This window comes from Cupressus sempervirens, chromosome 6, assembly GCF_028749045.1.
Source record: "Cupressus sempervirens isolate cs-2001-9-10 chromosome 6, ASM2874904v1, whole genome shotgun sequence".
Taxonomy (NCBI): Eukaryota; Viridiplantae; Streptophyta; class Pinopsida; order Cupressales; family Cupressaceae; genus Cupressus; species Cupressus sempervirens.
This window is the reverse complement of record NC_143123.1, coordinates 322,797,728-322,824,631: the sequence shown is the minus strand read 5'-3', so window position 1 is coordinate 322,824,631 and position 26,904 is coordinate 322,797,728. Positions and strand designations below refer to the sequence as shown.

Sequence of the window (26,904 nt, the reverse complement as noted above, 5' to 3'; positions counted from 1 at the left end):
ATTTTAGAGATTTATTTTTGCCTCTTTTTCTACAATTTTTTATGTATTTTTGAAAATCCAGTCTTTTCCCTATTTTTCAAAACATCTAGAACTTTTGTTTTACCAATTTCTTTCCCCAAACAATTTGTGCTGCTATGTTCAGTACTGCTCTATGGTAGCAAATTTAAGAAATAGGGGAAATCAAAACTTAGAATCATACTACGGCCATGATATTACAAATCAACAGCAGTAAAACTCAAACAGCTAGATGGTACTCTTATGATAAGTAAGTAGCACATGCCTCAAACATTACCACTTTCTGGCAAATAAGAAGCATAACTTAAAGAAATCAGATCTTAGTGTATAATATGTACTATAGCCTAAAAGCCCAAGAGCCAAAAAAATGAATACGCATAAAGGAAACCATCATTTCATAGGAATAAATGGCTAGAAAAGCAGAAAAGCCCATGCAACGAGAAGCACATCAAATGCACTACCAATCCACCCCACATACTTACAACTTTACACTCCACTCAATCATTCAATTGTCTTCCATGCATTTTGCATTATGAGCTCAGTAACCTAACTCTGAATCCTTGAAGTTTCCAACACAAAGAAATTCCCTCCACCAGAAAAAATTGCCACCCCCAACTGTACTAATAATTTCTAAAAAGCCACAACCTAACTACCAAAAAAACTCACACAAATCCTTGGAAACCAATAAAGACAGAGTTTTCTCCCATATACCTATAGGATATCTGGATAAATCAACCATACAAGATTTGAGAAGCTCTGCCAAAAACTCTTAAGGATGACTGGAGAGTACAAGGAGATTGGCCGGAAGAAGCCAGACATTTGGAAAGACTACCCAAACTTCTACAAAAAACATTGTTAGAGTAAATGAGGATTTATCATATTTACCATCCATAGGTTTATGTAGACGTCATTTATTAGTTTTTAGTGCATTTAGCTTTGGTAGTTGATTTTCGGCTTTGTAATGGATCTATTTTGACTAGCCTTTATAAGAAAGGCATATTTACTGTTTTACACTATTTCAGCATCTTAAATAGTATTTGCTCATTCTTGTGAATTAGTTTTTTCTCTGACTGTTTGAAGGTATATTTGCAGGTTGACACTCCTCAAACGTGGTTGACGCCAACACGGTATCAGAGCAACCTCTACTGAATTTGAGAGTTTTCATCAATCAGTATATCTGAGGCCCTGATTTTCCTTGCAGCTGATCTTCGACATTTTTTACTGTGTCATTTCATTTGACACACAAAACCTCCATATGTTTTTGCATATTATTTTCTCGGTTTGTTCTTTGGTTATGGCACTATCATTTTTTACTGGTGGATTCCTCACTGCATTTGTCATCACCCCATGTACTAACTTGGTCTGGCAGGCACCTTGCATTGTTGTATCAGAGCTTCATCATTTGTTGGTTGGTTATTTGTTGGTAGTGATGGAGCCCAAATTTTCACAAATTAAGATCTCCACTTTGAACACTTTCTCTAGTTCTCTATTTCCATTTTTGTATTATCCTTTAATGGATATATTTTTCTGCATTGGGACAGGTTATAGTATTCTGTGCAGGTGGTTGGTCCCAATATATGGCATTATCTAATCTCTTATTTTGAATGATACTTGTGAACACTTCAGAGAAATATGTTAATGTTGATGTTGCATTTTGTTTTCCTAGATTGATCGATCATAGGATCTGGACTGTGAAAAGTTGCAGCAGAACATCATACATCCCTTGATAAAAAATCATACTTAAAGTCAAATCATTATACTTGTTTATGAATATGATCAACTCATTACCTGCTCGATCTCAGTGAAATAGTAAATGCATTTGCGACCTGCTATAGCCCTGTATGGGTTTGTTTCATTTCACAAACTCATGCACCTATCCAATCGTCAGGATGTTCAACTCAGTAACTCATTAGTAATCACGCATATAGCACTCTGCAAAGACTATATCATCTCCCAAATAACAAGAAACGCTGCTACATTTCTAGTTCTTCAGAATGACAGAGACAATACCAGTATGCTCAATCCCAAATGTTATGGCCCAGTCATCTTGTTCCAGAATCCTGTACACACGAACCATGTATACTGCAACTCAAAAACAAGTCCTTCAGAATTTATTATTCCTTATGATAAATACATGGATGTTGTAAATAACAATCTCTCAGTTGGCATAAGATTCAAGATGCATCTCAAGGATGAAGAATCTCCAGAGCAGAGGTTTATGGGCACTATCGTTGGTCAATATCTCGTTATGATGAGCACATCTCAGGATTCGAATCCAGCAACTGGGTCACGACTTTTTGCCTTGAACGTGCAGAGAGAGAGAGGCAACCATCTTGTGTGTAAGGCATTATGAACAGAAATGCTAGGACCTTATGAGGTGAAAGAACGTGAGGTCAAAGCAAGGCACCAACAAATCATTAGCAGGGATTCTGCCTGGCCGATGGACTTGCATCACTTGCACACAAAGACAAAGGATATCAACCAAGGAACTACGATGAACATGCCGCACTACCACACAGAATGCTATTCAAAGCAGCATGCAACAGAGAGGAGAAATACAAAGACGGAACATACAGGATGCAGATTAATTACAGATATCCCATGTTGGTCGCAGGTCCAAGAACTGTGCAATGGAGGGAACTATTTTATGCAAATATGTAAATGTTGAAGACGGGAGACCGTTATGGGTGAATACACATAGATATAACACTATCATCAGTCAAGCCTCAACAATAGAAAGATCGATTTTATCCAAAATCCTGAGCGGCAGATTAATACTCACAAAAATAAAAGAAAAATTATAGTTTATAGAGATGCCATCAATACTTAAAAGCCCAATAATCCTATTTTGGCCATATTAACTCATAAACATTAAGGGGTAATCGGTGTGTTTATTAAAGAGTATAAACCGAAGAGATGTCTCTTTCCCCAACAGCACATCATTTGCTTGGAAGGAAAAGATACAAAAGGAGGATATATTATTTGCAAAAGGGACACAGTGAAAAAAGAAACAACGAGACTTATTCAATGAGGAGAAGCATTATAAGAAAGATGCAAGTTTGTAAGGAGGAATAAGGAGTAAAAGATACAACTTGTAATGTAAAATCAAATATTATATTTAAATGGTTAATAAGATGCCCTTTTGTTTATTTTTACTTATGGCAAAGAGATTACAATTAGAATGTTGATTCGTCCTTTATGATCAATAAAGAGATTATTGAATTAGTCCAACAAGGCTTTCTTTTGCATTGGGTATTTTCCGCATTTTGTGATCAACAAACAGGGATGGTGTGAAATATACATGTGTTTCCTCGTCTCTGGCTATTCGGACTTCCCACCTAAGAAGTTAAATTCCTTTTGGTTAACATAGAATTGCATATAAAATTTATCTTTTGCAGAGCTTGGGAGTAATTGATGATATTTTGGATAAATTTTGTCTCATAAAGTTGTACATAATAGTCTTCATTGTGATTGGCTCTATTGCCTGAATGAGCAAAGGCACTAGCCTTTGAAATGATTAAATAGAATTGTTTGGTTTATAGTTGAAGTCAGAGTTTCTCTTCTATATCCCCTTCTTGCTAGCATCAACTCCATTATTGAAAAATCTTGTATAAAAGATTTAATCATATCAAAACATTCATATAACTTTATTTTGAAAAAGTTTTAAAGATTTTGCCAACTTATAACCTAAGAAATTTGAATTCCCTCTAGAAAAAACTTTGAACTAAGCAATCAAGAATTAAGGTAAAGGTATACCTGCCTTGGTGTAGCGAAGCCTAAAGTGCAGGGGAATCAAGGTTATTCCCATTCGTTGGCCAAAACTGATTGGGCAATCCTATTGGAGAATTGGCAAAGCTCTTGGATTTCCAATCTGTGGTTTTGGGAACCAACAGGCAGATCGACCAATCCAATTCAAGTTTTTGGCTCACGTATTTCAGGCAAGACATGCTTGTCATTAGACCAGCTATTGCCAGGCCAATGATTGTGCTACTTCCTCGGGCAGTGATTTATGCAAAAAAAGACAACTTTTTTGGACACCATATATGTATAGTAAACTCCTGTCTTTTTTTGATTGATAAATAACAATCCAATTTTGAATCGATAGGATTTGTCACCACATTGTTGATCAATTCCCAATTTACAATTCAATTATAATTGGAACATATTTCATGTTTCACAACAATTCAATCCACTCATCAAAATGGGCTCTTGGGTAGCCATGTCTCTAACGGTACGTTTGGTTGGTGGAAGATGACAAGAATTGACATTTGCATAATCCGGATTTGAAAAAATTTGTGTTTGTCTAAATTAGAATATCAGACTTCTAATTTTGCCTCAAAATTAGATTACCAATCTTCCCTATCTGGACTAGGAATTAATAATATTTAGGGGTGTAAAAAATCATATTTTATTAATTTTTCATGCATTTGTCTCAAGTTGCTCTATGCATTGTTGCTCAAGGGGACATTGAATCGCTTGCAAACACCAATAGAGCGGTGATAATCTAAGCTTGATCCAGCACAAGCCAACATCAATCAGCGCCCATGTTCTGCTATTGCAAGTGCCAATTGAAGTCCTAGCCTTGTGCACATTCAATAGTCAAAGCAACTCTCTCCTCGGCATTCGGAGCCAGAACAGACATCACGCACAAGCAAAGACAAAACAAAGCACATTTGGTGACTCATTCAAATTCATCCCCCTCAACAATCTTGATGACTCATTCAAATAATACAACAAAATTTTGTGAAATTATTTTTTGTCAGAATGTGTGGTGTAGTTATAATCCTATTCGCAAAGGTCTATGATTTGTGAAAAAAAAAATGTATGTTTTGATCAATATGAGTATCGTTACTCCTTACTAATTGTAATGTTCTTGATAATCAAGGACTTGTGTTAGCACAGTGGTATGATGTTTAGGTCAAGCATTAGTAATAGAAGATTAACATAGAGATAGCCCAAGAAGATGACTCTGCGGGCAATTATTGGAAGATTTTGATGTACTCACCTCATCAAAAAGATATGGAAACTGATATCCAAATTTCTTAGCTTCTTCAGCCATAAAATTTGGACCATCCTGTTATAAATAGGCGAATTCCTAATTGACTTGCATCGTTCCATTGCAATCTTGATCTAAAGCTCATATTCCATTTTCAAGCATGGAGTGCCCAAGCAAGAGGGGAGAAATGACGAAGAAGTCGTTATAGGAGAGCCTTACATCGCAAGAGAGCTCCCTGATGTTGCAGAGTAGCTTGTATTCGGAACAAAGCCTATAAAATCCCAATTCTAATTTTTTTGAGGAACCAAATGAAAAAAATTATCTTCCCACTCATCTCCCAGGTGAACCAAACAGTTCTACTAAAATTACAAAATTCATTTCCAAGATTTGCAAATCCTTGATTCGGCTAATCGAGATTTGTAGAAATCTTGATTTCTACAATTCCACGAACCAAATGAACCCTAAGTGTCTCCCCTTTGAAACTAGGAGATCCCGTTATTCACTAATCAGCCTGTGCTCATAAATACGTCAATGCATTTGTGCCTAGATGACTCTATGACGAGGTTTTCGTTTTTTTTTTTTTGCAATGGAAGGCTTCTCATTGGTTTATATATCTTTTGATTGAATAATATAATATTTATTTGGAACATGGAACAAACTACAAAGTTTGGATTCAATATTGCATACATTAGCCTTTATTTTTCCTTTTAAGAGTTTGTAGGTGGACCTAGAGAACATAGGCATGAGCACTTATTTATGGGATATATCCCAGAGTAGCATAGGAAGACTTTTTGCTCTTTATATGCATTAGTACTCATTGTCCATTGTAAATCAATGCTTGTTAGGTTGTGTGGTTGATTAAATAGGAGACTTTGTGTGATGAGGGTTACCCACCACCTACTTGAGCAATCGAAACCTTTCTTGGCCTAGCCCTTTTTCTCGCCCAATATTCAACACAAACGCATGGAGTGATCAACTACTATTAGATAAGCCCCTTGGTGTCTCAAAAGTGCCTTTTTCTACACCTTTTTTTTCATTTTTTCATAACTTTTGCAAACGGAAGCATTTTTTGGAAACCGTATATTGACGAAAAGGATTTTTTCATCAACTTCACTACAATTGAGGCATGTTTCACATATCTTGATGTTTGATGGTGCTTTTAATCTATTGTATTTTGATATTGGTTTAATCCAATCTTGTGAATAAGGGTTTTTGATTGATTCTAAAGGAAATTTTGTTGCATTCTCCTATCTCATCATGGATTTACCAAAAGCAGAGCTTCTTGTTCGCTAAAAATTTTGCAAGTCAATGAAACCACAACTTACAATATTGTAACTTTAGGCAATGTCTCATGAGAGATCTGTCTCCTCTCGGCAATAGAGGAGGCTCCCTTCTCACCATAGGTGGCTTCAATAGAGACCTAACTAAAATTAACAAAAGGGTGGTTCTTAATCACTTCCTCTTTTTACAAGAATAATTCATATGCAACTACAACTTAACAAAAGGTATCTATTGCTACAATAATATTGGTGGCTTCGAGGTTGACGTAAGAACAACACCAACGACAACAATTTACTTATATATTTTGTGAAACATAAACAAGAACCCAAAGTCTCTTGAGCTTGTCTCAAATGCGGATTCACTAACCGGAATAACTAGTAAGGGACAAAGTCTCTTACTGGAAACTCTCAAACTTAGTAAAAATACCTACAACTGAAGCCCAAAGTTTTCAGTTCTAAGTAATTGCAGCCACTACAAACTATAACAATTTGTGCTCCTGCAGGGAAAAGTCTTCAAAAGTTCAAATTGGCACAGAATGCAATACGTAGCTCAAAGTTTGCACAATTAAATTCAAATTCCTCTTGAGCAAAACTCCAAAACTCACAATCAATATCTAGAAAATGTCGCCACATAACACCTTGAATCAACACAAAGTTTGAAAACAAATTGCCCCTTTTATTGAAAGCAGTTCAATTTACATCTAAGCTCAAAGTCATTGAGTGCAAATACAAGCTGGCAAAAAATTCTTGCATTGCCAAAAGATGATTATTTACAATGGGCTCCCTCCTTTATATAGGAGAAGAGTGGAGAGAAAGGTGGAGAAAGAAGGGGAAAACCCTTAACCACCTTGACTTATTCTTTAGCTAACTTTGACTTATTTAAAGCTACGAGGCTTAAAGCACTTGCAACATAATTACATTAAACAACTTTGCACATCAATCACATGCAATTACATTTTGTTTTTACATTACATATAATATGTCAAATACAAATTACAGATACATGATGAAAATATCCTAAGTGCCTAACAAAACACGACATCTATTACATCATCCTTTATTGGTCCTTTTGCTGCTACAAGGATGCTTTACAATTGATGTGCTCAGGTGTTGTGAGGTTCTCACACCATCGCCCCAAAAATTTTGGGGACCCCCCTTTTTAATTGCCTTGGCAAATTTTTGGGTTGTCCAAAAAATTTTGATTTAATTTTTGAAAAACTGTAAGTCTTGGACACCTTCAGGCCAGAAGGGAGAGGGCTAGGTTTATTTTCACCTAGTTTTAACTTGATTTTCCAAGAACAACCAATTTCATCCTTAGGCCGGACAAATTTCAAAGAGCAACACTGGGCAAGATAAAATTGTAAATTTATACTTAGACGATTTCTTTTGAAAATTTGGATATAATTGTGTAAATTTGAATAATTTTCAAAAAATGAAATTTTGTTAGATTTGAGTTTTGGGAAATCTTAAATTTTTCTTTGGTGAGAAAATTAATTTTGTGAAGATGAAATCAAATTGCAAAATCAATTTTAGACTCTAGAAATGATTTTATTTTTGTCAAAAATTAAAATTGCTTGGCAAAATCGATTTAAATGGAATTGCAAAAAATTGGCTTCAACTGGACTAAATTTACCTTGACAATTTTTAAATCTTAATGAAATTGGTAATTTAATATGAAAAATGGCTTTTCGCTAGCCAAAATCCGATTTTAATGACATATTTATTGCTAAATCATCATTAAATGGAAATATTCAGTATCTCCAAGGCATTATTTACTTTCTATTTGCAATTTTGGTCTAACTGGCAATTTAAAAAAGTAAATTTCATCATGGCAAAGTTAATTTCATACTAAGCATTTAATTGGGGGCCAGCTTTGGTGGTCTAATTAATATTTTCTTGCTCCCAGGGTCCGAGTCGGCCAGCTAGGAGGGAGTGGCAAGTTGGGTATAAGAGGAAATCCTTTCTTCTTTTCTCCTCACTTCTCATCTTTTCCTCTCCATGGTGTTAGAGATTTTGCAAGAGCAGATTTTCTTATTGCTTAGGAAAATTTGCAAGGGCAGATTGGCTCTTTCTTTTGGGCGATTTTTTTTAAGGCAGATTTTCATGATGTTCAGCGATTTTTTTTCCTCTTGGGCGATTTGGATCTGCACTTTCCTTCCTTGGCGATTTGTTGTGGCAAAAGAAGACATTTTCAGAATTGCAAAGTTGAGTGGGCAGATTTGTTATGGTCCAAGTCTGATTTCATATTTGCTGAAGGAGCTGCAATTTCTGCCCTAATTTGGGCAATTTGGTTTGGAGGAGACTATTATGATCAAGGGTCTGATTTTTGGGCAAATGGTGGACAATTCCGAGAGCACTAAATTCTGATTTTTTCCAGCTAGAGCCTCAAGTTTTGCAAGGAGTTCGAAATTCTTGAAGTCTGATCCTAAATTCCAAAAGAAAGATCCGGCTATTGGTAGAGGTGACTTCTAATCATTTAGAGTTGAAAGGGATCCTTAAGCTGACTTCCTTCTTTCGTTCTTGTCTAGATATTGTCTCCCTTGGTTCTTCTTGTATTCATTGTCCACCACTTCACCATCCCATAATAGGGCAACAAAATGGAGGATGGTAGTGCAAGAAAGAATCCTAAAGGAAACAAATACTAAAAAAGACAAAGAGGATATGATGCCCAAAACAACTTTCTTCTCGAAAATTAAGCGAATAACCGATACCAATGTCGGAATAGTAAACATGATATAGATTTAGAACACTTGAAGAGATACAGAAGGCGGTTGCACATCACAGCCCAGGCGGCGACACTTCCATTTCAACCATGATGAGCGACGTTGGGGTGGCACTTGATTTTGAAGACATCAGAGAAGAGGTTATCAATGAGACAAGACTTGGATCAAGATTGGATGAGTTAGGAAAGGTTGCCATCAAGAAGAATCATTTGAACACCCTTTCCTCCCTCAATGCTTTTATTGGATACGCAAAAGAGTATGAGAAGGATCATGAGAAGACACTACAAGCAGCAAGCGACATGATGAAATCGATTGAACTCAAGATAAAACATACACCTTTGTCCTCCCATGGATGAAGTCAACGAAAGGCTAGCTAAGTTCATTGCCTTAGCTAAAAGAATGAAAGAAAAAAGGAGAGTTATATTAGAAGATCATTTGATGTAAGCCCAAGTGGGAATTTCTCTTTCTTCTAGGATAGGACAAGTGTCTAATTCTGATTGGCCACCATTTTGGTGCCTTCTCATTGGTTGCCAATTTTACACTTTTTTCGTTGGTCCATTGACAAGGTGGTGTCTTCTCATTAGCCGATGGGGTGGCAACCCTAATTAGAGTTTCTAGGATTCAATCCGGATCGTCGGTTTTGCCTCTTTATCTCTATCGTCGATTGTACATTTTGGCCTCTATATAAGGCCATTTGCTCTCATTTGTAATGGTTGGAGAAAATTGTTGCATAAGATAATGCCAAAATTCGCTATTTCTTTCTCATTGTTGTGCCTTGCATGGTGATTAAGAGCCTTTGGTATTATTGCATGGTTTCTACTTCCAAATAGTTAGAGTAAATTTCTTTTCAAGTTGTTGAAGCAAATTTCATTTCAAGTTGCTAAGTAAGAGAAAAGTAGATGGGTAGTTGCATGGTAACTTTAGTAGATGTTTGATAGGGATCAATATTAGACCACTAGCATCCTAGCAGCTTGTTGGGAAGCCTTGTGTGACAAACTAGTTTATTTTTCCTTTGAATCATTGCATCTGTGAAGGTGGAGCCGCTAGTTAACTTTTATTAGATTCGATCTTAGTCCATTTGCTAGTCTTCCATCCATAGGAGTAGGAGTAGGATAGCAAGAAGTTTAGGACTTAAAATTTAGAAGAAGAGAGTTAGAAAGATACCAGTCATAAGAACCATTCACCCTCAACCACCATCACTTTCCATCAACATCATCTAGCATTCACACCGAACCACCATCTCCATCACCCCAAAGTCCAACGCATCCTCAACAATTTGCGTAAGGCCGCCTACGTGATTACCAGCAAATCACATCAATAAACTGAATGAGTATCCACAAGTGTAAGGAACATTGGAGTTATTCTCATGTCCCATGAGCATTAACTTTTCAAGAGAGGAATTGTGTGTTTGATATTCCGTATCAACTATTCAATTACTAATATGTTATGTAGTGATACAAAACTCGCATTAACATCAGGTTTGGTGGAAGTATCTTGATCTAGAACAAGAACTTGCATCCTTGCCCATTTTGCAATATAATGGTGGTTGATTCTTGAAAAGCACATTTTTTCTTTTCCATCTTTGTCTTGAAATCATTCTATACCTACAATCATTCCATCTTTCATCACTTTCTTTGTACATTGTCGTTCTTTAGTCATCAGGAAAAAGCCATAACATGGTTTTTCACTCGAAATTTGGAAATCTCAAAGAGTATGTGTATAGGGTATAAGTGGAAGGCTTTTGGGTAACAAAGGGAGAAGGATTTTAGGAAAAACTAGCTCTTCAAATGAGGGGAAAACTCAAAAATGGGATTTTCTGGGAGCTTTGCGGACAGCGCGCTTTATGTGTGGAAAAATGTGTGGAAGTTGTATGGCATTGTGTCTAAATATAGGGGGGTTTGTATTTCCATTATAAATGAATCAGCAGGCAACTAACATCATAAAGTTTAAGTCGTGTGGCAGCTGTAGGATAAGTATGGATAAGGAATGTGGAATGCATGAAAGTGGGTTTTTGAAATGCATTTGTATGTGCATGTCAATGAGCTTGTTTTTCCTCGTATAGTCCAATCATAGAACATGAATTTTAATCCCGACTGCATGTGCAAGCAAGATGAAGTACTTGCATATGCAACTTTGAGAAATGAAGACGAAAGATAGAAGAGACAACACAAAATAAAACATGTGCAAATCTGAAAATGAAATGAAGCATTTGCAACCATTGGCAAGAACAAAATATATATACAACAAAAGCGCTAAGATGAAAACAAAAAAAATTACCTCTCTTCACCAAAGACAAGAACAAGTCTTTACAAACCCTTCAAAATCTGAATCAAATCCAAGAGATTTTCAAATTTAGAAAAGGATTGTAGAAAAGAGGATTATATAGACTTTGAAGCTTGATTCAATCCTCTTGAAATCTATGTTCCTCGAGGACATGTACCCAACCTAAAACTAGGCGTTTCGGAAACGAGGACATCCCGGGGACGGGGGAATGGGTAAGGGACGTCCCCCAGTTGTCCCCAAAAAGTTGAAAAATGTAGGGGACGTCTCTAAAACTTGGGGACACCTGAGGCAAAAAAAGGGGATGGCCAGCCATACCCAATTCGGAAAGGGGGCGTCTAGACGTCCTCTGACCATACCAAGTACGGTCAGTCGTCCCCTTTTTTTGTATGCATAAAATTTTAAAAAGTCAACATAAAAAAAGTATTTTAAAGCCCTCAACTAGGTCACCCAGGTGTGCCCCACCCCTCCAAATGCCCTAAAAGGTTTAAACTCACCACATTTTAGTTGTTTTGTTATTTGTTTGGTTTTCATTTTGTGTTGCAGCGGGCTAGAGTTTTCATTTTGCAAGAAGAGGAGATGATATTTTTGCTTCCAAGAGCTTGACCAAGGGTGTGATCTTCTATTTTGTGCACCGAGTAAGTATGGAACTCTTTATGCTTCCATCTATCATTTTCTAAATAGATTTGCAGCTTGCAAAGTCTGATTTTTTATATTATTTTTATTGTTTCAGCTCATATATCTATTGCACAATGAGTAGCAGTGGGAGTACAAGTAGTAGTAGTGATGAAGAAAATATGGTTGGGGTTGATGTTGCTAGTAGTGAGACTAGGAAAAAACCCAATCCTAAATCTGATTTGTTTAAATGCCCTTCCACCATTATGAAGAATTTTGCAAAAGGTCCTTTCAATAGGAAAAAACTTCTTCTCCAATATGTCACACCTAGGGCAAAAATTAAAATGAATTCGGTAGGGACTAGGGTGTGGGATTGCCATCTTTGTCTTGATGATTTTAGGAGCAGCCATACAAGAGTGAAGTTGCACTTTTTAAGTCTTTCATGCCAAGCAGTCAACGCTTGTCCTAACTTGGCTGATGAACAAAAATTAGAATGCCAAAGGTTGCACTTAAAGGCTGAAATAGAGGGGCACAATTTGATAGTGACATCACCATCTATTCCCTCACAATCATCTAAGCATATGTCATCCGCCATTGGTACTAGTGTCAGCCCTACTGAGTCTAGAGGGAAGAGAAAGATGAGTAGTGGTGAGAAGGGCTCGGTGGAAAGTATGTTTAATGCACAGGCAAAGGAAAAGTGTGAGGCATCCATTGGTAGATTTTTTGTTGCTAATGGTATCCCATATAATGCAGCCCGTTCCACTTATTATAAACAAATGGTGAAAGATATTTTGAGCATGAATTCCTCATTTGTACCCCTTGATGAGCATAAGCTATGAACCACCATCCTAGATGAAGAGTACTCAAAGTTTGCTTTGTTATTCGAGGATATGAAACGCACTTGGGTTAAGGCGGGCTGCTCTATTGTGATGGATGGGTGGATCGATCTTAGACATCGATCACTCATCAATATCATTGTCACATTCCCTGTTAGCTCTTATTTTTTGAAAGTCATAGATTGCTCAGAAAAGAAGAAGGATGCAGAATTCCAGTTAGAGGAGATTGGGTCATCTAGTGTTATACAAATTATCACAGATTCTGCACCTGTGTGCATATCAGCTAGTTTGATGATAGAGGGTGCTTATAGGCACATCTTTTGGACCCCTTGTTGTGTTCATTCCATGAACAATGCATTGAAGGACATAGGGAAGATTGAATGGATGAAACAGGCGGTGCTAGAAGCTAGAGAAGTGCAAATGTTTATTTGCAACCACCACACTTTACTTGCTCTATTCAAGTCCTTCTCTAAGGAGTTCCTCAAACTAGCTGAGACAAGGTATGTCAATTTTAAATATAGTTTATTTTTAGTTTGTTTTCACTTTAAGTTATTTTTAAAAAATATTTATAAGTTTACTTGCATGTGATGTTTTTTGTTTAAGTTTAACTTCATTAATATTTTAATTTATAATTGTTGTTATAGGTATTGCACATATTTCATCTTGATGGAGAAAATGATTGAGGTGTATGAGGCCCTTCAAATGATGGTGGTGAATCCAGAGTAGGGACAATGGTCTAATTCTAAGTCCTCTAAAGGAAAAGTAGTGAGGCAAAGGATCCTTGATGAGAGTTGGTGGTCCACAATGAAGTAAGTTGCTGATTTTTAAATTTCCTATTAGTTTTTTGCTTGCTGATTTTCCTACTAACAGTCTTAAAATTCTTAAAATTCTAATTCTGATTTTAATTTTTGTTTGCATCTTGCAGATATATTTGCTCTGTCATAGCACCCATTGTATATGTTATTAGATATGTTGATACTGATGCTCCTAGTTTGGGAGAGATCTATGAGACTATTGACAGCATGTTGGCAAAGATGAAGAGAATTGTTGCAGCAAAGGATCCTACATTAGGGTTTTATGAGGAGCATATTAGGCCTATTGTGATGCAGAGGTGGAAAATGATGAATACCCCACTTCATATGGCAGTCTTTGCTCTAAATCCCAAATGGTATGCACAGTTGGGTGAAAGGGGCCTCCCATGTGATGATCTTGAGGTATTGGATGGCTTCACAAGAGCAATTGATAAGATGTATTCAGCTCAAGATGCCTCTACTCTTCGTGCACAGTTCCTTGACTTCACCAACCTTCGTGGCCCAAACTTGGGTAAGCCACAAGCAAGGTTGGATAGAGTTGTTTTGGCACAGAGAGATCCTATTGGATGGTGAACCTGACATGGGAGAGATACACCTGAGTTAAAAATACTTGCCAACCGCCTCCTTGCACAAGTTGCTAGTTCCTCAGCTACAAAGAGGAATTGGTCCACATATTCATATATCCACTCTATCAAGAGGAACAGACTTACCTTTAAAAGAGCAGAGAAGCTAGTGACAGTGTATCATGCTCTTCAACTTGCAGATCGTCAGACTTCAAAGTATAGGCAGACACCAACTTTGTGATGGGATGTTGAGCCTGAGGATGTGGCCCAGATAGATGAGATGACATAGCACCAGCATTGGTTGGGGTTCCATTAGAGGAGACTACGCTTCCTGTGGAGGATGATAGTGAGGAGGATTCTAATTTTGATGTCATGGTAGTAGAGGCACAATAGGAGCAGCAGTCTGCTTCATTTTTCTATGTTTTGTTTTTTTATGTTGAACATGAACATGATTATGATAAATTAATACTTATTACTTTATGGCAGCCCTCTACCCTTAGGGCCTATAGCTTTGGGCATATTTTGATTTTGATTTTCAAATTTATCATGTTTATCATTATGACATTACAATATTGTTAATGTTCATTGTTCAGTGTTCACTAATATTGATATGCATTTTGACAATTGGGTAATGAAATCGGATATTATTTCCTAAATGGCATTCAAATGTTGTATGTTATGGTTCTATAATGTTTAAATGACATGTTTTGTGCTTAGTTTCATATAAATGACATGTATATTTGCAAATTTTCATGTATATTTTAAAATTTCCACATATATATATAGCCGTCCCCGTTTGCCGTCCCCCCCGTCCCCAAAATCGCCAAAAATAATTGCCATCCCAAAAACCCGTCCCACCATCCCCCGCCATTCCTGTACTGGAAACTCGGAAAAAACGTAGCTTGAAATGAATGTATTTTGGAGTCAAGATTTGTTGTTTGCCAAGTGTTGAATGATAGAGGATTAAAATGTACAAGCACAGCAGCTCTATTGACCAATTCAAATGCATATGTAATGGAAACCAAAAACGACATCTAGGGCATCAAATACAACTTGAAATGAATGAAGAACAAGCTGGAAATGAAGTTAATTATCCTAGAATCCTCCCTTGATGAAAAACATTGGGATTGTATGCAAAAATATGCTCTTAATGGGCTTCTTTTGGCCAAATTGTGCCCTAGAACAGGCTGCTCTTTGTGTTTTGCATATGCATAACAATGTGCAAATATATTTAAAATCGCCACCCAGCTCTAAGAAGTCCAAATGCATGGAAAGAATGCACAAAAACGTGTTTTTCAAGTCCAAAAACATGTGCTCTGAGCTCTCACCTCCAAAATCATCATCCAGCAATAGCCACTTATGGAAGAAGGGAAAAATGAGTTTCTTAGTGCACAAAACATGTGCTCTACTCTTAGCCGTCAAATCACCACCCAGCTCGAAAAGACAAAAATATAAGCCTTTGGCAAATAAAAATAGGTTTTTCGAGCTTAAGAACATGTGCTTTTGCATCTAAAATCGCCACTATCCACTTGTAGGCATAATAAGAGGCTTTTTATACCAAAAACATGTGCTTTTTGAATCTAAAACACTATTTTTCCCTGTAAATTATTAGCAAGCTTTTTGGGTTGAAAAAACATGCTTTTCCACTAAAAATTGCCACCCATGTGCTTTTAAAGGCACATGTTTGGGGGTTCAAAATCGAAACCCAGCCCTTTAAATCAGTAAAAACAGGATTTTCAAATGCAAATACATGTGTCTTCGAGTTGAAATTTGCCACTATAAAGTCTATAAGTTATAAAGTTTATAATAATGGCTCCTATATGCAAATGCATCTTAAAACCCCACTTACATACGTTAAGTTATATGTTTTTGCATATATTATAACTCAATATATGTCTTTGCATTTGAAAAGCCCACCTTTATGCATTTGGAACTTAGAATTTATTGATAATGGAGTTTTGAAAGTGATTTGCATTATGACGACATGCAATGTTAAATAAAAACCTCACTTCATTACATTAAGAAGTGTCTCATGATAATATATTTATAAGTTACTATAGTTTTATGAATAATATGCAAATGGACTGAAAAAATCCACCTTTGCATTTTAACATTAAAAACTATATTCAAAACTTCTCAGAATGATTTGAAATTTGAAAATGGGGTTCAAAACCTGCTTTACATATAAATGACATTTTTTTAAGTCTAATTACCAATAAAAAGCCCACTTTTCAACGATTTTTAATAAAGACGTGCATTCTGGCCGAAAAACCCCACCTGCAACATGTTGAAAACCTTACTAACTTGAGCTAGACAACTTCATTTGAGGCCTAAGATAGCTCGAAACGAATGGCATTTCAACGGCTCTAATCCTAGGGCAAAAAACGAGAAAAAGAACTAAACACAAAAACAAGAAAAAGACTTGAAATTTACGAAAAATCGAGTGCTTAGAGTCAAAGAAGGAAAACTTGTCCTAATAAGCAATAAGGTGATTAACTTGACGGAAAACTTCAAGAACAAAGTATTAAAAGTGCAAAATAAAGGACAATTCAAGAATGACAAGTCCCCTTTACGAAACTTTATCCAATACATTGAAAACAAAGACGATACACCTACAAATCCCTGAGAAAATTGTGTAGGGTTACCCCAATTTTGTGATGTTAAAATTGAGAACAAACACTTCTAGCTCCATACAATTATCATAAATGGAAATGGATATAGAGATTCTAGTTTGAAATTGTAATTGAAGTGAACAACTTTTGGCCAAGATCCAAAACCAAAAAATGTTGCAGAAAAGAGAAAATGGTTTGGTTGAAGAGATGGAGCTCCTAGTACACGGATCATATTTGTTTCTCCTAATTTTAGATAACATATTTTTATGTTGTAAATAACTAATGAAATTCGGACTAACTTAGAGAGTCTCATTGGTAAGCCAAACAAGATAAGGAAATTATGATTGGAGAATGAACTAATGAGTCTTGATCCTATTCGTTATGACAATTATCAACATTTCTTCACAAAGCCCAATTCACTTAAGATTGTAGTTGAAACAATGCAAGGTTACAAAAGAGGATGATCTATTGATTCCCCTAATTCTCTCTAAAATAGAACCTGATTATTTAATATTTGATTCTACATTCTATGCTAGTATAGGTGCTCTAGAGAGTGCATACAATATGCGTTCTCTTGATAGTTTTGCAACTCGCTTACAGGGAACAAGAGATGTTGGCATAGATGGGCACATTGCAACCTTTGAGGTCTCGAGCACTTCTTGCAAGAGACACAGTGTAAGATCCTCTATAGGAATCTTGCCCAAATTTTACTCTTTGAAATTTCGTCAAATAGCACTGTCATGAAAATCCTTGTATGCTTTCTACTAAGTTTTGCATCGACACTCAACTTCTTAATGACCTTGTAGTCCAGATCTTCAACAAACAGTTGGGATAAATTGAATTCAAGGAAAGATTATGTGTTTCCATTTGTACTAAGAAGAGGATCTAAATGCCAATGACTAGAAGAAACCAAAACTATTTGACTGAAATTCTTTATTAATAATAATGAATAAACATCTAAGTAACAGTAAACAAGGGAAAGAAGGTTTATGAGTCTCTTTAGACAAGAGCTTTCCAGATTATGTGGGACTGAGCTCACCCCAAGCACTAGCTACAATCCTCAAACTGACGGACAAACTGAGATGGTGAATAAAAGGGTTGAGGGATATCTCTGCAATTACATCGCAGGACAGCAGAAGGCATGGATGAAGTGGTTGCACTTTGGTGAGTAATACTAGAACACGACATACCACATGTCTATTCAGATGACACCCTTCATAGCTTTCTATGGGTATGATGCTCTGAGTTTCTTAGACTTGCTTTCCAGTGACAGCAGGGTGCCTCGAGCCAGAGATTTACTACAGCAGAATCGGGACATCATGAGATCTTTGCAAGAAAATATGTACAAGGCACAAAATCAGCAAAAACAATATGTAGACCAATGTAGAGTTGAGCAATCATTTGAAGTGAGAGACATGGTTTATCTCATGCTACAGCCCTACAGGCAATCCTCACTTGAGAGGAGTGGAGTCAAGAAACTGAAGCTCGGTTATTATAGGCTTTTCAGAGTGAACAAAAGGGTTGGCAAGGTGGCATATGAGCTGGAATTACCAGCGGATAGTAGGATACACAATGTCTTTAATGTGCCGCAGCTCAAGAAGGCATTGGGATTCAATGTGACACCTTCAGCGGAGTTGCCTCCTTTAGATGATGAGGGAGAGTTGATATCACTACCAAGGTGATTTTGGATACAAGAGAGTGTATGCTCCGAAGGACAACTATCAGGGAGTATTTGGTGCAGTGGAAGGATTTACTGAGTGAGGATGCTACGTGGGAGAGTGAGGCCATCTACAGCATTCAAGACTGAGATTGCTTGAGGGCAAGCAAATTCAAGGGGGGCAGACTGTAATGTCCCCTTCTTGAGTTAGCCTTGGAGATTAGTCAGCCAATAAGTTGTGGTCCTGAGGGCTAACTGGGACTATCAAAGGGATCCTAGAGGTGTTGGCCTAATTTATTGGATGAGGTTCTGATCTTTAAAAGGATTAATTAGACGATATTCTTCCTATGTTCATAAAGTAAAAATTGAAGTACATTGTATTTGGGTGGCTCATTTATATTTGAAAAAGGAAATTATTAAAATATTCTCCTCACCATTTATGCATTTAAGAGAAGATTATCAAAAGGACCATGGAACATTATGATTAAGTAAGGTGATTAAAAGAAGAAAATTGTTTTGGGCGTTACGGAAGGCATAGGAAGAGTTGGGTCTAGTAGATTTGTGCAGATATGGGGAAGAAGGTGATATGCGAATGAAAGAAGAGAAAATGGTGAAAGAAAAGGAGTTGTAACAGGAGTGTAAGATTGCTAGTGTCATTTTATCTGAAATTGGACTTTTGGGAAGATACTCCCTCAAGCTTGCAGCTCTGACGCAACTCCTACATGGTCTTGAAGCTATCAAACAATGTCTGAGAAGTTTAGAAGACTCATTACAACAGAGCCTTGGATTGTATAGGAGTTGCACATTGCACACTTACTGAGTGTTGCATAGACCAAGAAGTATGGCCGTCGTGACTGGATATTGCCGAGCGGACTGTCTTAATGGTGATCAAAAATGGGTTGCTCCATCTCTTCTGGACATTGCATAGTGTCTGTGATACCTCCAGAAAGTTATTGAAGCTTGCAATGCACTCTCTAACGAAATGTTATTGTTCTTCAGGCTGTGTCAAGTACTGAAGATTAATACGCAGTGAGACTGGGAATCATTACAAACAGAGACCAGGTTCAGAGTGGGCTGGCTGTGTGCTGAGAACTCCATTGTTCATGATTCATGATCTTCGGTGAATTAACTCTGAAAGAGAGTATACAGCAGGGTCTACGCCAATGGAGAAGTGCCAAGACGTCGCCAAGACTGGACCTTAGGAGATCATTAATACACAGATTACAAGAGGACATTCTGCAACTACTCAACGCAACTGGAGATTCACCGCACAATCCATATTCTATGAACTACTCTAGACAGGTCGGTCAGACCATTCTAGATCCACTATTCTAATTTTTCTTGATAGTGTACACTTGAATTGTTGGGAAGTAAAGAACTATAAAGTGTTACTCATCCCGTTGGCTAATCTAAATTCAAAGCAAATTGTTATGTTGCACATATCTTTAATCTTTTCCAAGAAATAGAACTCTGAGCAAGCAACCAAACAAAAACTGCATTAAACCCAAACAAAGAACAGAGGAAAAACATTTCAAAACATAAATAGAGCCAGAAACCGAGTGAGGGAATTTAAACTAAACAAGAGCAACTGGACTAGGACATTACAAATGTACATTTACAGATTTATATATTTGTAATGGAGTATTGATTCATGATCATCATCGATTGATAATCATATAATATAAAAATTTAGTTTTATAATATAAATCATTATAACAGTTAACTTATAATATACAGTATAAATTATAAATCATTGATTCATTTCCATTTCTGATGAATAAACAATTAACAATGGTGGAGTGTGGCACACAGTCTGACTTCGAATGATGGCAGTTGGCACCTTTCCTCAGCCGTCCAACCTTTCCTTAGCCGTTGCAGCCCGCAGGAAAAGGAAAAAAATTCCTAAACGATTTAAAAACTTTATTGTTTTTAACGTTGACTTTAGTCAGCGATTTTTGGACCAAAATATTACAGAAAATTGCAATTTATTTTTCCAAAATAATGTTATGAGGTTTTCTTCTAAGCACGCAACCTCATGGTGGTGACGGATAATCAAATTAGGCCAAGGGGGTGCAAGGAGTGCCTTGCCCTTGCAACTAGAAGGGGAGGACCATCTGGACACCCTATTGTGACTTCCGCCACAACCTCAACAATGGTTGATTATTAGAATAGATTCAATGGGATGTCAATCATACACAGTGAATAAGGTGGTACGAGTAGGGAGAGCAGATGCAAACTTTCCCACTAGGCACACCACCTCATGAAGGATGGATGGCAGAAGGCCGCATGATGCCAAGAGGTAAGGTATGTCGGCTCTTGGGCCTAGGGCAGAGAATTGCTTCGAGCACCCTATAGTGTTCCCTTATCCGGGTCATTATGATTGATACTAAATAATCAATTATAGAGATTAAATGATTAAGATGATTATGAATATATGGTCTTCAAACCATGTAGTAATAATTGACATTATGTATTGTATTCTTCTTATGATTGTTTAACATGATTGCACGATCTCAACAACGATCTATCTTGCTTCACATCCTTTGGGTAAAGTTATATCTCTAACTATATTTTGTTTCCTCTTTTATTGAGTCTATGATTCCAGAGCAAAATATAGGGGAAATTTCATGTATTGAAAGAAATCAATGTTGTTTAAACAGTCTTAGCCTTGGCAGACAAAAACATAGGTAGTGAAAAAGAACCTGTGTATTCCAAGAAATTAGACTTGTGGATCCCAGGTATTAATGATTTATCTCCTTAATACCTAATTAGTATTTGATTAACCCAACCAATGGATCATGGTTGATAAACACATTGGACTAGAACCTGTACTAAGATATTTAACTTTTCCAGTAAGTTGTTTTCTTTATGGGATTTTATTATGTTTAACCTCTTACACTTAAGACTGTGACCCAGTTACAAAGGACTTCTGCCTCTGGGATATGTCCACAATGTACTGAAGATTTCAAAGCAAAGACATGGTTTTGAACAATCAAGGAGTTGCCAAGTCACTAGATAACAGTTAGGTAAACCTAAACAGACTAATCAAAATGTGGTTGAAAAAATAGGAGATACCGATACTGGAATTACTCTTAAAAGTTATGCAATTCTTAACCAAAAGATATACTGATGTTAAAATATTTGCAAAAACAAATTGCTTGAATTTGATGACTCATTAGTACATTTCAGTATGCAAATTCTCCGACCGCTATGCTTCCAGGAAAATAGTTGCTTTTGATTTAACAGACAATGCTACTATAAAATACCACACATACTTCCTATTTAAAATACAGGTTAACATGCCCCCACAGATTAGGCGAGTTGGTCTGAGGTTGTGGGTAGATATCCATGGTCTCATGTTCGACTCCCTGGCCCGTCATTACCCCGCCATGGACTCTTGGGGGTAGTGCTGGTTATCCCGTGGCCGAAGGGACTAGTCTTGCCCCAAGCTTGCCCCGTAAAGGGAACCTGCTGGCTTGGATCGCAAGGATACCCTCGGAAACCCAAAAAAAAAAATCCTGGTTAACATTACTGCTAGAAACTGTTATGGCAAAGACAATCCAATAGTAATACCTCTGGCTTTTGTTGTCCCTGTTGCAATTGCAATAGTTCTTCCATGCCTTCTAGTCTTCTACCTATAGTGATATGTGAAATGGACATTAGCATATATCAGAAGTATAACTTTTTCAAAAATCATCCAAACAAATTTAAAATTTTGGCACATCTTAAACACTAATCACTCTAAAGTATAAACCAATCTTTTAAGGTCATTTGCCCACTCAAACAACATTTTGTTGGATGGACATAAGTTCTTACATGAATGATAGAAATAGTGCTGGAAAATATAGACTTTCTACCTGTCTTATCACGGTAAGTGGTCTCAGCACCACGCCCAGATAGAGAAGAATCCATCTTTGAGAATCTGCAAGGGATGAAGTTCATTCCAATCAATTGAAACATCAACTCAGACCTCTAGAAACACATTCTCACCTAAAATACAAATTTAACTGTGTCTGAATATATCTACATATGCACAAACATGACTTTCAACAGTTTACATTTTTTTAAACAAATTCCGAGTACTAAGCTGATAAGCAGTCTTCTTATAAAACATGAATTTTATCTCAAACGATATCATTATTAAAATTGTGTTCATGCATTAAAAGAAAGAATCCAAACAACCATATGCAATGAAAGAGTCAAATTGAAACACCTTCGTGCACTGCATGAAAAAGGCATATCTAATTACATCATTCTATCATCAAACAAATCAATTAGGGCTCCAGAGGTTGTAGCACCACTCATAAGTCATGCATTGAGAAATCATAAAAGTGACAAAAGGGCAGAAAAATTGATATCGGTTAGTCTTATAAGGGATAACTCCACAATGAGGGGACAAATCCAGCTCATTAATAAAAATTGGTAAAGAACTGCAAGTTCACATGGAGTGATATTTAACTAAAAAAGATTGTCATATTACAGCCCTACGCCCACATCTTCAAGGGAGTTAACAGGTCCTTCAAAAGCAAAACCTACTGAACTAGAGCAAGTCTCATCCAAAGACAAAATTTCATACAAACTCTTCCAACGAAGATTTTAAGACAAAAACGTAGAAGGCAAATTACATAATTGAACCACTACTTTAGAAACAACATGACGCTTGAGGTTTATGCATACGCTTCCACACAAACCTTGTATGTTACAAGCTCATAATTTATAAGAATTCAACGTGTGGAGAGAGAGAGAGAGAGAGAGAGAGAGAGAGAGAGAGAGAGAGAACCTTTGGGACCCCTCTCTTTTCTTTTGATCAATTTCCATTTTAAAATCATTTCCAGTTTGTAATCCAGCATTGGTTCCATCACCCATTATTTCTTTTCTTTTGGTCTTATTCATCACATGTCTCTCTGAAGAAGTTTCGGAAGCAGTTCCAATATAAGGTACAGTCTGTCTTTTTGTGGGAGAATCACCAGCTCTTCTAGAAGAATTGTGGTGTATCCTTCTTGGTGGTGAAAAATCATGATCTTTGACATGTGAATTTCTAGCATGAGAATGACGCTGAAAGGAAGAGTCACGTCCATCAGGAGAATCATGTCGAGCCTTTGATTGTGGCAATGAATCTGACAAGCTAACATTCTTTTGACGCCTTCTTGGAGGTGACAAATCTACTGGCTTCGTCGAAACCTTTCGTTGGGGCAAATGATCAGGGGAATCATGCCTAAGATTCATTTGTGGCGGACAATCCAGGGAACCAGGTGACAAATCTGGAGATTTATTCAGAGTCTTCTGTGTGTGATATAAGTCAGGAGAATCATGTCGAACGTTCATATGTGAAGCTGGTCCAGAGAAACCAACATCCTTTTGGTGCCGTCTAGGAGGTGACAAATCTGGAGACTTGGTGGAGAACTTTCTTTTGGGAGATTGATCAGGAGAGTCATTTTGAAATTTCATTAGTGCCAATCTCTCTGAGTTAGCATCCTTTTGGTGCCGCCTTGGAGGTGACAAATCTGGAGACATGGTTGAGAATTTTCCTGTATGAGATTGATCAGGAGATTCATTCTGAAACTTCATCTGTGCCAATGTATCTGAATTAACATCCTTTTGGTGCCGCCTTGGGGGTGACAAATCTGGAGACTTGGTGGAGAATTTTTGTCGTGGAGATTGATCAGGGGAATCATGTCGAGCCTTTTTCTTTGGCAATGGATGTAAGGAGCCGCAATCTCTTTGGCGGTCTACTGAAGGCAAGGAATCTGGAGTCATGTCGGCAGAATCGTGTTTAACTTTCTTTTGTGGCAAAAATTCAGTATCGTTAACATTCAATTCAGAAGAGAAGTCATCACGTTCATGGTTTGACGGTTTTTCCGTATGGTGTACATCTTTTATTAAAGGCAAGAGAGGCTCTATAGACCCGTGCTCTTTTAAAGTAAAATCATCTGACTGTAACTCTGTAATGCAAAAGAATGACAATAAATACCATTACTGCATAAAGAGCTTCAAAATGACCCAGAACTGTATTAATGGAACGAAATAGAATATAGCTAATGAGAAAGATTTGCTACCAGAAATTACCTCCTAGTCTCAAAAACCCTGGCCTACGTATAAGAAAGTAATTGCTATATAATTTAATGAAACGATTTTAGATTGGTATTCGACACCTTCAAGCTTGTTAAGATGTTCAATTAATTGTATGTTTCATTGAAAATCAGAACTTGTTCATTCTTTGCACCAAATTCACCGGAAGCACAGTCCCATCTAATTATTCCTGCGGTACCCTGTTAGTCTATTTATTAGTCATTCAACTTCGCCTAATTTTGATTCATCAATTCGTAGCCCTTTGGCTGCAGGAGGTTCATGCTAAAAATTTACTGGGATGTCTATCCTCTAAAATAAAAAGACAAGGCTTTTGATTGTATTGTGAGGCTCACCAGATTTATTTGGTTGAGAGACGGATCTCCATCCGCTACCATCATCAGCTACAGTGAGATAAGGACGATGCATTTTCAATTCTTCCATTCTCTTCATCCTCTTCACCTCAATGTCTTCTGTCACCTGAGGTCTCTCATCTGCGACAGAAAAGCTTCAGCTCAAACATTCTACACTGAAAAACAAGGATGAGCGAAATTCACGTGGGCAAGCAAAAAACCTGGAGAGTCCTCGTGGTCAGAGTCATCCTTAATTTCAGCTTGCCACGCAGCGTCTTCATCCACTATACGGACACCACCCACATTAACGGAGGGTTTCGACTTTTTTTTCTTGATAGACTTAGGTTTTCCTTCAGATGTGTACTTTTTCAAATACTCCGACAGAGAGGATGAAGTTACCATTTTCAAATCTAACAAAGCTTGCCAGAGGGCGTTCAGATTTCAAATTTCAGGGAGTGGCACCTCACACCAATCTGAGAAGATGCGTGAGTGTTGGCGCATTCGTTTTTTTAACATCAACTAATGATAATTGTCAATGGCGATTAGGGAGGAAGGGATACTTGGCAATCTCTGGAATATACTTCGAAGATTAGAATGGAATTATATATGCCGCCCAAGGAATGGAAGGGATACTTGGCAACCTCTGATAAAGACAATATCGGCCCTGAAACTTCCGTAGATTATAAGCTTCAATGACTTCTTCAATTCAAAGGGATTAAAGACAGAGTTCCTGTGGTGAAGACCAGGGTTCCATTCTCCTCATCCATCCTGCTCCCACATTTTGAGCTGAAAAATAAAAACTGTACAGCTCGTAGAGGCATTTGTGTTTATACCAAAAAAAAAAAAAAAAAAAAAAAACTATGTCTTCTACATAATTATCATATCTTAATAAATAATAAAAACTATTTTAAAAACAAAAATTATCAAAATGGATTCATATTCTACTATAAAAAATCAATGTTATTAAAACAAGAGATGCAATGCGTCATAGTTCCTGTCTAATGCATAATGGTTGTAGAGGTGTAGATGAGTGGGAATCTAAATTAACATTATGAATGTATTAATTTTTGCCTAGAAATGCACTTGTGATGTGATAAGATTGCTCATATTTTGTTGTTAAATTCTTGTTTTAGAAATGCGTTTGTGATTTGATAGGATGGCTCATATTTTGTTATTAAGTTCTCGTGCTATATTATTATATCTTTGGGCATTTAAGCCCAAGAATAAGAGGCCAAAGTCCCCAATATGGCACTAAGTACTTAATGTCATACTACGATCAATACATATGCTTTAGACAAATTTGCACCTTCTACATTGACAACTTAAATTATGTGCAAAGAGGAAAGATATCCATAACAATATTTGAATTATAGAACTTGAAGAAGTGATGAAGCATTTGGAGTATCACATTATATCTTTAAGCATAACATGCATGCTACTAGACAACCATAAGTAGTTGGAATAACTCCCCCAACTATGTATTATTCTCATCTTGATTATCAAATGAAACTCGCACTATTTTTAATCATTGGCATTGGGCAAAAAATATGATAGAGATATAGATAGAGATAAATAACAACATAAACATATATGCAAAGGAAAAAAAGATAGATAATATAAATGAGGAAGAAGAAGAGAGATAAAATAGTAAGATAGAGTGATACCAACATAAGTTGTTGTGTGTGTGAGAGAGAGAATTAAATATAATTATTTTTCTTAATAAAATAAATAGTCAAAATAAAATCATAGTTATAATAAAGAATTAAAATATATTATATTTTAATTAATGAAACTAAGAATTTAATTTTTATATAAAACTCACATTTCTATAAGAAAAAATGAAATGAATTGAAATATTAAAATATTTTATAAATAAAACTAATTGTTTAATTTTACACAATTAGAAAAAGTTTACTATTTAATGTTTTATAATTTCAAAATTTTCATAAAATTAAGTAATTTTTAATTATGAAATAATATCTATATAATTTAATATGTACATTTGTAAATAATAAATAGATGTAATACATATATAAATTTGATGTTGATGAATAAATATGATGTAATAAATAAAGAATAAAATATAACTATTTAAT

At 36.4% G+C, this 26,904-nt stretch overlaps 1 protein-coding gene across 1 annotated transcript in view; it reads right to left on the bottom strand.

Moving 5' to 3' along the window:
* LOC149552479 (pre-mRNA-splicing factor of RES complex protein) overlaps positions 1 to 25,612 on the bottom strand; it is a 78,418-nt gene extending 52,806 nt beyond the window's left edge. The window contains exons 1-5 of the mRNA XM_089788062.1: positions 25,030 to 25,612; positions 24,812 to 24,949; positions 23,170 to 24,331; positions 22,247 to 22,311; positions 21,963 to 22,024 (exon numbers count right to left, since the gene is read on the bottom strand). Coding sequence (XP_089644188.1) covers positions 21,963 to 22,024; positions 22,247 to 22,311; positions 23,170 to 24,331; positions 24,812 to 24,949; positions 25,030 to 25,210 — 1,608 coding nt within the window. The 5' untranslated portion in view covers positions 25,211 to 25,612. The remainder of the gene's footprint in view (positions 1 to 21,962; positions 22,025 to 22,246; positions 22,312 to 23,169; positions 24,332 to 24,811; positions 24,950 to 25,029) is intronic.
* Positions 25,613 to 26,904: the final 1,292 nt, after the last annotated feature.